At 38.0% G+C, this 12,218-nt stretch overlaps 1 protein-coding gene across 1 annotated transcript in view; it reads right to left on the reverse strand.

The window, feature by feature from the left end:
- The window catches only part of PRKAR2B (protein kinase cAMP-dependent type II regulatory subunit beta), a 110,134-nt gene continuing 102,307 nt past the window's right edge, over nt 4,392–12,218 (reverse strand). The window contains exons 8-11 of the mRNA XM_018047230.1: nt 11,282–11,356; nt 8,867–8,932; nt 8,604–8,742; nt 4,392–6,354 (exon numbers count right to left, since the gene is read on the reverse strand). Coding sequence (XP_017902719.1) covers nt 6,221–6,354; nt 8,604–8,742; nt 8,867–8,932; nt 11,282–11,356 — 414 coding nt within the window. The 3' untranslated portion in view covers nt 4,392–6,220. The remainder of the gene's footprint in view (nt 6,355–8,603; nt 8,743–8,866; nt 8,933–11,281; nt 11,357–12,218) is intronic.

The raw sequence follows: 12,218 nt of genomic DNA on the forward strand, positions 1-12,218 counted from the left end.
AGATGATGCGGAGAAGGAAATGGCAACCCACTCAAGTTTTCTTGCTTGAGAAATCACATGGACAGAGGAGCCTGGCGGGCTACTGTCTATGGGGTCTTAAGAGTCAGACAAGACTTAGCAACTAAACCACCCTAACGCCCTCACACCTGGGGAATAAAGCCATCTTTCCAGTCTTTTCCAAAGGCAAGTGCCTGACGCACAGTGAGACCAAAGGGGTTGGGAGCAGAGAAAGGTTTAAGGTTTACTGCAGGCCAAGCAAGGAGAATGGGCACCTCATGTTCAAAGAACCCCAGACTCCCTGGTGGGGTTCAGGGAAGAGTCTCTAAGGGCAAAATTTGGGGTGAGGACACAGGGTGTGTGACTTTCCACTGATTTGCTGGTGATGAGGTAACAGGAATCTTGGGTTCAGCCTGAAGTTACCATCCTCCCCCCGGGTGGGAGCCTTCAGTTCAGTTCAGTTCAGTTGCTCAGTCGTGTCCGACTCTTTGTGACTCATGAACTGCAGCACACCAGGCCTCCCTGTCCAGAGATGCATACATGAGTTATAAAAACATAAAGAAATGCAAATGTCTATCATCACAGTCAGGAGGGAGGAAGAAGGCTACAACTGTGATTGAACGTGGAGGGACATCTGGGATGCTGGAAAAGCACTATTTATAGTGCTCAACGTGGTCTTTGCCTTACAGTAATTCACTAAGATAAATATTTATTCCATATAGTTTTCTGTATTTGAGCTTTAGAATAAAAAGTTATACAAAGGTAATTGTTAGGGAATATATTTTTATATGTATATATAAACATATGCATAGATAGGTATGAAGGTAAATAGAAAAAGAAATACATAGGTAGATCAGTCAGTCAGTTCAGTCACTCAGTCATGTCTGACTCTTTGGGACCCCATGAATCGCAGCACGCCAGGCCTCCTTATCCGTCACCAACTCCCGGAGTTCACTCAAACTCCTGTCCATCGAGTCGGTGATGCCATCCAGCCATCTCATCCTCTGTCGTCCCCTTCTCCTGCCCCCAATCCCTCCCAGCATCAGAGTCTTTTCCAATGAGTCAACTCTTCGCATGAGGTGGCCAAAGTACTGGAGTTTCAGCTTTAGCATCATTCCTTCCAAAGAAATCCCAGGGCTGATCTCCTTTAGAATGTATTGGTTGGATCTCCTTGCAGTCCAAGGGACTCTCAAGAGTCTTCTCCAACACCGCAATTCAAAAGCATCAATTCTTTGGCGCTCAGCTTTCTTCACAGTCCAAATCTCACATCCATACATGACCACTGGAAAAACCATAGCCTTGACTAGATGGACCTTTGTTGGCAAAGTAATGTCTCTGCTTTTGAATATACTATCTAAGTTGGTCATAACTTTCCTTCCAAGGACTAAGTGTCTTTTAATTTCATGGCTTCAATCACCATCTGCAGTGATTTGGAGCCCCAAAATATAAAGTCTGACACTGTTTCCACTGTTTCCCCATCTATTTGTCATGAAGTGATGGGACCAGATGCCATGGTCTTCGTTTTCTGAATGTTGAGCTTTAAGCCAACTTTTTCACTCTCCTCTTTCACTTTCACAAGAGGCTTTTTAGTTCCTCTTCACTTTCTGCCATAAGGGTGGTGGTATTTGCATATCTGAGGTTATTGAGGTGGGAGCCTTAGTTCCTGCAAAAGAACTCAGAGATGTATCAGATGGTTATGAATGTATCTCTTCAAGAGAAACCACAATCTTGCCCTTTCTCTGCACTGTTATTCACTGCTTTTCCTTTCTTTTGGCATTCCCTTGTCCCTAATGAGTAACTTTGAATCTGCCCTCAGAAAATCAGGAAAGGTCTAGGAAGCTAAAGCTTGTCCCTACAAACAAGAAACAGGACATGAAAAGTTTCCGTACCCCACAGGTCCAGCTTAGTTTCACAACTGAGTAATAAATGCATCTACTTTAAAGATTCAATTATAATTGGTACTGACAAAACATTTCATGTATTTACATGTTGTAGTGGCTTGAGTTTTTCAGGAAGATAGCAAGACCCAAGCTGTGGTTAAATCAAAATGTGGGAACACCACCTAAGAGATAGCACTTCATTTTTATGGCGGAGACAGTCACTTCCGTAAGGTCTACCATCACATCTTTCCATATATAAATGTTACCTTTTCAGGACTTACAAACTTAGAGCATAAAAAGGGACAGAAAGACCCAGATCTGTTGGTCAAAGAAAGTCTTCCTTGGAAACTCTGTACACATTTGTCTATATACCAGGCTCAATTACATCATTATTCAGAGAGTATGAGTGTGGACAAAAATAAAAATGTTACCTACCATTTCAGTAAACAAAGAATGTTGCCTGCCCTCAAGCCAGCAGCCATTGCAGTCACTGCACCCTGAGAGGAATTCAGGATGGAAAAAAACCAGATACTATCCCAAGAGGAGAAAACGACTAAAATCTTTTGACTCGAAATATCTTTTTGTGTGTGATTAGCAATAATCTTTTGATATCTGACTACATTTTTCGTCTTTTTCAGCAGAAACTCCTATGTATCCTGGCTCCTCCCTTACCTCTCTGAAACAGTCCCTCGGTTATCTGAAAGGCTGTTTCCCTAGGCTATAGTCCTCAGTTAAATTCCCCAGATAAATATCTCTCTCAACTTTTAGGCTGTTTTGGGCTCCTCACCCCCACCCCCACCCCCACCCAGTTGAAGTATGAAGCCAAGAACTGCAGGGGGGAAGCGAGAGAGTCATGACTGCCCATGAGTTCTGCCATGGATGCTCAAAGCAAATGGTTTTGGTGGAGTCATGGATCTTTCTCACTTATACAAATGAAACTGATCTAACTTCTTGTAGTGACTAATGGCGGAGAAGGCAATGGCACCCCACTCCAATACTCTTGCCTGGAAAATCCCATGGATGGAGGAGCCTGGTGGGCTGCAGTCCATGGGGTCGCTGAGGGTCGGACACGGCTGAGCGACTTCACTTTCACTTTTCACTTTCATGCATTGGAGAAGGAAATGGCAACCCACTCCAGTCTCTTGCCTGGAGAATCCCAGGGACGGGGGAGCCTGGTTGGCTTCCATCTATGGGGTCGCACAGAGTCGGACACGACTGAAGCGACTTAGCAGCAGCAGCAGTGACTAATGGGCACACAAGTCCTCCACAAACACCTGGTTTACCTTACTGCTTTCATTTCCGTAATTCATTTTACTTTCAAGGTTTTTTTTTTAAAATACCTGTAAAGATTATTTACTAACAACTGTATAGTTTCAGTTGCTCAACCAGTTTTGCTGCCTTGAAAAGTATCCTGGAGCAGGTAAAGAGTTTGTCTTAACTCTTGCTCCAATTTCTTTCTTTCTTTTTTTTTTTTTCCTTCAATTTCTTAGCAGAATTCTTTCTGATACTCAACATGAGGCTGTACCTCACACATTTATTTTAGAAGCCAGGATTCCTTATTATTCTATTTCTCCCTTATGTATTTTCTCCCACATGTGTTAGTAATTCTGTTTCTCCCTTAGTTATTAACATTTTATTTAGATTTGAGACTCTCCTTTCCAGTTGTTTAAGCTGGATAGTACAGCTCATCCAGATGTGTTACGTAGCACTCTAGGCTTACACATTACTAATGTTCTTTAAGAATGCCAAAAGCCATCTAGTCCTTGTTAGAAATGTAACACTTCTTGAACAAAGTTAGGAAAAATTATATCCATATTTTAAAGATGCTTTAGAAAGAAAAAGGACTCAGCACTTAATCCTACATATTCCAGTAAAATCCCAAGTTCCTTGCTTCGTGCTGCATGTTTTACTTGCAGAATTATAAAGCATTTTAAAGAGTCTGCTCGCCAGGTTTGTAAGAATAAACCAAACACATTCACAGAGCATACGTCCCAGGCAGTGTTTTACGTTTATACACACCGAGCCCTAGTTTGTACCAACAGGACACACACACATACACATAGAAAACAAAGAAAAGCACCTTTGTATTAAAATTGGGAGTCCTCCCAGAATTCTTAGTCATACATGATGCATGCTTGCATGAAACATCGACAGAGAATTTCCAAACAGAAAGACTCTTGGCTAGTGATTAAACAGTGGCATCCACAACTCAAGCTTGTGGTGTTTTAACTACTTTAACACATACATTCCCTAGTTAGCCAGCCAGACTTGGTTATTCTAAATGGCTGAATGAGTCTGCAACATATCACAACTATCTGTATCACATATAACTGATAGCTAAGATTTTTAAAAACCTCTTGTCCTACAGAACCACACTTTCTTGCTGCAAGATGCCCAGATCTTACTTTTCTTTTCACACATGCCGCACCTCTGTCACGCATTTCACATAGTATAATATGCACTATGGAAGTCACAGTAAAGAACAAGAAAGAAAAAAAACACCTCAGTAATAACATTTTATTATAAAACTGTGCTTTATTATAAGGAAATTTTAAATATAACCAACAATACTGAAAATAATGTAACTGGCATTTACAGCCTTGGTCAGAGTTCTTTATTAAACAGGCATTTGTAGTTAACAATTAGCTTATGCAACAAAATAGGTAACTTGAAAAAGTGAAGGAAGTTGAAAATACAGAATGATAAACCAAGAATTTGTGGTTCTTTGTGTTTTTTTTCTTGTTCGGTAGACATGACTTTTAAAATCTGAAATATTATAGAAAACAAGTCTGCACGCAGTAAGCTCTCTTCCCGTGGGAAAGTTTGCAAAGTAGTTAAAACTGTCCTAAAATGTGGCTGAAGGTATATTTTACATACTTCTTATATATACATTATCCAATTCACGTATCTTTACCACATTTTCATTATACAAGCAAGACCAGAAACATTCTCTAATAAGACCACACTAGCCACAGAATTTTTTTACCCATGTATATATTTCTTTGAAACATATTTCCCAAAATGAAACCACTGATTTAAAAGGGAACAACTGGTTAGAATTAATGTCTCTAGACACTGGGGTCACATAGTCCTAGAACTCATGTAAGAGTATACTGCTTTGGTGGAATCTAATTAATTCATTCTGTGTAGCAGGATAATAAGCATTATCAATTATCAACAAAAATCTATTCAGCTGAGTTCATTCTGCATTTGCAGAATGAAGTGAATGCAGTTGAGAGTCTATATTAAAGCAAGTAGAGGGGCCTAATGGAATACTTGGAATGGGCAGAAATTCCTTTTATCCTTATATATGTTTTACTTACAAGAATTTATTTCTCCCACTTTGGAGGAAACCCATGGGAGCAGATGTCTACAAGGATTTTATTACACATGTCTAGTGAAGAACAAAGAAATATCTATGGGCATGTTGATAAGGACCCCAAATATTTTTGGTATAGGAGACATTTTTTTTTTTTAGCATTTATAATAAGATCTTAGGCTTTTAGAAGACAACAATTAAGTTTAAAGAGCATTTAAAAATATTTGTGACATTAAATGTCAAACAAATTTTTAAAGATAACAAATACAGAGAACTGCAAAAATGAAAAAAGGAAGCATAGATAGATGCTTTATGAGGAAAATAATGACCTTTCATCTAAAGACGCTTTCCTGTTGTTGTAATGACTAAACTGCCTGTCCTTAAAACCACTAGAATATGTAGGCTACTGACATTACACCCAAGAAATCAAAAGGTATTTTATTGCAAAAATATAAAAGATTTTAAAATTGCATAAGATGTTTTATACCATTTCACCAATAGGCCAAGGCCAGCACATAACTTATCAAGCCAGAAAAACTTTAAAACAAAAATGGTTAAATTGTACTTACTATATATAGTGAGTTGTAAAAAGAATGTGATGCCATGCTGTATAGCATGATTCACTGCCAAGTTCCCTTTTACATGGGTGTAGTCATAACATATCAATCTGAATAAGTCAAAATGAATACACATTGCCTATGACAACATCCTTTAATTATCTTCTTAAACAGATACTTTCAATATATTACAATCATCTGAATCTTCAGTCAAATCATAATTTTGTGGAATAGAAAGTCATTTTATCAAGTATGTTGATTTTTTTTGATCTACTCTTTTTAGAAAGTGATGTTAAAGCCTATTGACTATTAAATATCTATTCTGTTTACTGATACATTGTAAATGTAAAAAAAGGAAAAAACCTGAAATCACAGAAAATGCTTGGCATCTACACAAACACATTCTCAGTGGACTAACCACTACTGTGTAATTTTGTCACTAGAGGTCTTGCTCCAATACTTTTGCTTCATGCAGTGGGTTCAACAATATCCATGTTCGTTCCAAACAGGGCGACTAATTGCTCTTCATAGGTAGCGATGTTCCTTTTCATGATTTCCATGCAAGGTCCCAAAAGCCTTTCAAACGCTTGCACATCCATGGCTAAGAAGAGTGGAGAATAAAAGAAAAATAACATTCTTTACAAATCTGGAATTTCTAAGTCACTTATGGTACCTATTTCACATATGTCAGTGATGCAATGGCATTTTTGCATAAATAACAGATACAAGAAAAAGGCATAAAGATAAAAACATTCCACTTCAAAAAGGAAGCAGCCAGTGGCCCGTGGCCATATGACATTGTATTGGAAGTTCCTGATCCAGGTTGAAAGAATGAGGGATTGTTATGGCAAGACCTTAGAATTTTAAAAAACAAATACATTTTTATGTCACCACTATAGCGGTATGAACTCAGGGGTGCAAGGTAGTGTTTTCGATCTTGTTTTCCCTCCTCAGGGCTTACAATGCAATGTTGTGAAGACCAAATGTTGCCTTTTATAATTTTTTATACTAGGGTCTAGTCAATTCAAAATGGTAGCCCAAGTAATGATTTTGTCCGCTTCTGTAAGTATATGCTCTATGTTGCTTAGATGGCTTGTCTCGAGCATTTTTAAAAACTGAATTTATATGAAAATATGATCATGCTATCATTAAATTAAAATTCTTTTTTTTGTTTGTTTCTTAAATTTACAGAACTAAAAAAGGCAGTGTTTACAATAGAGTGAATGGAAATTCTTGCACTGCTGGCAGCATGTAAATAAGTGCAAATACAAGTGATCTGGCAATAGGTATCAAAAACCATAAAAAGAAAACCCACTTCCAAAAAGCATTTCTCAGGAAAAATCCTATTATGTGAAAAAGTAGTATATGCATACACCCCCACAGAAAAGCTCTCCCCCACAGCGCAAAGGAGCCAAAACTCAAAAATTATGTGACAGTTGGAAGTGAGTAAATAATTCAGTGTGTATTTAACCAATGTTAATATCTGATGTAATAAACATGAGAAAATGCCTAAACTATAATGAATGAAAGAAGCAGTTTACAAAACTGATTTAAAACTGGAAACATACAAATAAAAAAGGATAAGAAATTATAATAGGATGTAGAAATTGCTGGGTGGTGGTGGTACTGGGTAACTCTTAGTTTTTCCTACCTTTCTGTATTTCTCAAATTTAATGTGACTATACATTTTATTGGAGAAGAAAATGGCAACCCACTCCAGTATTCTTGCCTGGAGAATCCCATGGACGGAGGAGCTTGGTGGGCTATAGTCCACGGGTTGCAAAGAGTCGGACATGACTGAGCGAGCGATACACTTTATTATAGAAAAAAAGTAATGGGATTTCACTCACATCATCTTTACTCTCTACTGTCTAACACCTCTACTCAGAGAAATTACCTGTCAGCTTCTAAATTTTTCTTTTTCATCCAAGTGTAACACTAGAGTAATATACTTATTTAAAACCATTTAAAAAACAACTTCTCTAAGAAAATTCTGGGGATACTTGCAAATCTTAACACTGAAGCTAAATTTATTCTACTGAACTGTGGATGAAGAGTACGGAGTAGCTAATTACTTTTTAAAATTAATTTTTATTGGTGTATAGTTGATTTACAATGTTTATTACTTTCTGCTGTACAGCAAAGTGAATCAGTTTATACATACACATATATCCACTTTTTTTAGATTCTTTTCCCATACAGGTCATTACAGAGTATTGACTAGTTTTCTTAAAGAAAATGTCACCTGTATTAATATCTCCTGAGTTAGATTTTTCATTACTAAAATAAGTTTTTTCTCACATATAAAATCTCTGCTGTATACAGATGTCTTCGAGCTGAAGATGGCACTTCTGTTCATGGCATTTCTGTGTGGTACACAGAAGTAATAAACAGCTGAACAAGATTTTTATTGCGCTATGACAAACTTGAACTTTTGTTTCCTAATCCTAGATGAGTAAGTATTCCTACAGACATTTCAGCTTCCCCTGCAGAACAGTATATCTTATAAAAGTGCTGTTTGAGGTTTTTTTTTTTTTTTTAGCAGAAATGGAACATAGTGCATGTCATTCATTTGAAAAATTAGATGTAAAGCTTGGTACTCAGAATTCTTAACGACATACTAAAATGTTATTTCATGCCTATAAAAAAGAACAATATATGTGTGTGAAAATTTTCTAAGAAGTTGACTTCTACAAATTGACTTGACTATGCAATGAATCCTAATCTTGTATTTTGTTGGGACCATAAAACCTGTGAAACCAGTAAAATAATCAGTGTGATGCTGAATACGTACAATGCACACAGAAGGATTTCAACGGGGGCAAGTGTGTCCTGGGCCGTGAGTCCTACCTAAACATTTGACGGTCCCGATGGCGTGTGCGGAAGCTGCTCGGGGCTTGTTTGTTACCAGAGCCAATTCGCCGAAGTACTGCCCTCGAGAGCACCGAGCGATTTCAACTGCACCGTTCTCCTCCACCTCTGACTTACCCTGACAAGGTGATGGAAAGTGTTAGCGTTCACTCAGCTTAAGAAAAACAGAATGAAGCTTAGTCAGGAAAAAAAAGAAGTCTATTATGTTACTTGCTAATATTTCATGGATTTTTAGGACTTACCTTCCTTTTCATAGTAATTTTCACTTCTCCAGATTCTACAATGAAAAAAGAATCAGCCAAGTCTCCCTGTCAGAATAGAACAAAAAACAGAGGGTGAAAAATGCAACTTCAGTTGACAGCAATCCTGCTGCCCACCACACCTCTGAAATCAATCCCATGCCAGTTTACAGATCATCTCCCAAAAGCTGAAACCCCACAGAACAGGTTATGGCCCCTCCTAAGTTGAGATGTTATGATCAACAATTATAGTGTAACAATTTCATTTGTAAAATCATCTGAAATGATATACTGTCTACTACAGCATTTCTGCTAAAACTAGCAAGAAAATACAGCAACCAACACCAAGGTAAGGATTTCACTCAAACTGCAGCCTGGATAAAGCAGACATGGTCAGAGATGTAAGCACTGTTTCCCAGCAGCGTCGCCTCTGTCGGCTGCTCCTATGCTGAAATGTGCCACGCTGGGTCGTTCCTAACCTACGAAGCCAGAGTGTGGCAACCCCAGATCATCTAGCAGCTCCGCAAGTGGAGAAAGCAGGCATACTAAGCCGTACGTGTGGGCCCTGATGCCTGTCCTGCAGGTGGCTGGGGACCGAAGTTTAGATGCTGGGTTACTGAAAGCCCACCTCAAGGCCCAGAAAGACTTCTCAAAGAAAGTGTTGCCATTTCGAACTACATAGCTGCGTTTTCCTGTTTTCTTTTTTGAACAAACTTCCTTGACTTCCAATGATGCCTTATGAATTAAGTAATGTAATACGAAAGATGACATTGACTTTCCTAAGCCTCTCAAAGTGATTCTGGAGAAACTCAGGTATTTCAAAACTCTTTACTACAATTCAAGAAATACAGTATCAGATTATAATACATCATAAGGAATGCAAAGTCTCCATTATACTATAGTGCAGACATGTATGTTTATAAACGCTTAAAAGACAACTATCTAAAGATACCTTTAATAAACTCTCAGTATACATATGTCTTTTCTCTTACCTTTTTTATCAGGCTTTCTATAAGAGCTTCATGCGAAATATTCAAGTGTCTTATATCATAAAAGGTCTATCAACTGCCATGTAATTTCATTTTTAAAACATGCTCAAATTGCATGTAAAACTAATGAGTTAAGTTCTGTTGGTTGTGTCGATGTCAGTTTGCTAGTTTTGATGTTGCACTAGTGATACAAAATGCACTGGGAGAGACTGGGTCAAGAGCACATGGGACCTTTTTTTTTTGCAGCATGATGTGAATCTATAATTATTTCAAAATAATTGGGAAAAGTCATTTCAAAAGCACTCTATGCTTTGCAGATCTTCGGTTTGTATCGTGGAATCTCAGCCCTGTTCTCTAATCTGACAGACGGGGTGGCAGTGGGGGAAGACTGACTGATTTACCTGTTTATCTGCCTTCTAAACTAATTCTTTTCTCAGCCTCCCAGACCTTGCCTCTTGTTTCACATGTATGAAAAGAGACAATATTTTAGATAAATATTACAATATAGTATAATATTGATAAGAAAATTACCCAATTTGTTAAAAACCTGTTTTTTTTAAGTCTTTATTGAATATGTTACAAATTCAATTTGCTATAAACTGCTTCTGGGTTTTTTTTTTTTTTTTTAATGTTTTGGGTTTTTGGCCATGAGGCATGTGGGATCTTAGCTCCCCAACCAGGGATTGAACCCGCACCCCTAGCTTTGGAAGGTGAAGTCTAACTACTGAACTACCAGGGAAGTCCCTAAAAAACCTGTTTAAAGCATGCAGTCAATGCTTCATACTATAACTAGCAAGTCAGTAGTATCATCGATATGCTTTTACCTGTAAACTCTAACCGTCTCTATAAATCCTACTTCTGGGTAGGTCTGTTCTAACCAATATGTGTGTGTATTGCTTCAGGTTCTAAATGGGATTTGAGAAAAGCATTATGGGTTCAAGAGCACGCTGGCCCCCTCAGTGCCTGGCAGCCAGGGAAGTACATGGCGCAACATGTCCCCTTCTTGGTTAATTTCACCAGGAGGGGGTTTCACCAATGAACCGATTGTGCAGAACTTTACACCTTCCAATGCATCTTCTGGGTCCTTATTAATAAATCTTATGGAACGATTACTAGTTTTTTTCCCCCTCATACAAATGACGTCTTAATTCTCTATATACATGTGACCTTCATGTCTGGTACAAACATAAAATTATGCCTAAATCCATTGGATGATTTAATATATATTCCTTAAGATTTAATTAAAAAAAAAAACAGATAGCTTGATGGCTATAAATTAAGCCATTTTTAATAGATCTGGCAGGAAATAATTATATTAATCCATCACTACATACTAATTATGGATACATGAAAATGTTATTAAGACTTAGAATATATAAGAATCTTTTGGAAAATAACCTCAAACTGAGCTCCATAAAAAGTATTATACCTGAGCAATGATTTGTTCTCCATCGTTGTATACTTTGGTGCCTATCACATCTACCACTTTCAGGCGTTCAGAAACCTATAAAGGAAAAAAGATAATACAGTTGACCTCTCAACGATATGGGTTTGAACTGTGCACAGTCCACTTATCTACAGATTCTTTCCAGTAAATATACAGTTGCCCCTCCATACCCACAAATGTGGAACCCAGGGCCACGGAGGGTTTGCTGTAAGGGACTTGAGCATCTGCAGACTTTGGTATCCACCAAGGTCCTAGAATCAGTCCCTTGGAAACGGATGAACAACTGTATGAAACAAACTAATCAGGTAAATCTTAACTATTTCATGGGTTTAAAAATGGTAGCCTACAGGCCAAATAAACTGAGCAATGTGTGTGTTTATGTGTGTGTTTATATTAATAAACCTAAATAATATAAAAAGCACAATCACTCAGTGGTGTCCAACTCTTTGTGACTCCATGGACACAAGGCTCTTCTGTCCATGGATTTTACCAGGCAAGAATACTCGAGTGGGTTGCCATTTCCTACTCCAGGGGGATCTTCCCAACCCAGGGATTGAACCCATGTCTCCTGTGTCTCCTGCATTTGTAGGCAGATTCTTTACTCGCTGAGCTATCAAGGAAGCCCCATTATATAAATTACTTGCCAGCATTTTAAACAAATTTTTCATAAAAACTTGAATTTCCAGCTTCTCTTGAAAAATCAGAACTGTCAGCAACACTCAGCCTATATTTTCCTGTGTCACAAATAAACTCTGGTGCACTAACAGCCATTTCCTAAGATGGAGCACATGCTCTCCAGTTTACCAAAGTCCCATCCTGGCTTGGTTTTCTTCTTTGTTACTTGCCTAGCTCTGAAGGCATCTGAATTTCCAACTCTGACCTATTTTTACTTAAACAGATCTGCTGGTGGAAAAGATGA

Source organism: Capra hircus, chromosome 4, assembly GCF_001704415.2.
Source record: "Capra hircus breed San Clemente chromosome 4, ASM170441v1, whole genome shotgun sequence".
Lineage (NCBI taxonomy): Eukaryota > Metazoa > Chordata > Mammalia > Artiodactyla > Bovidae > Capra > Capra hircus.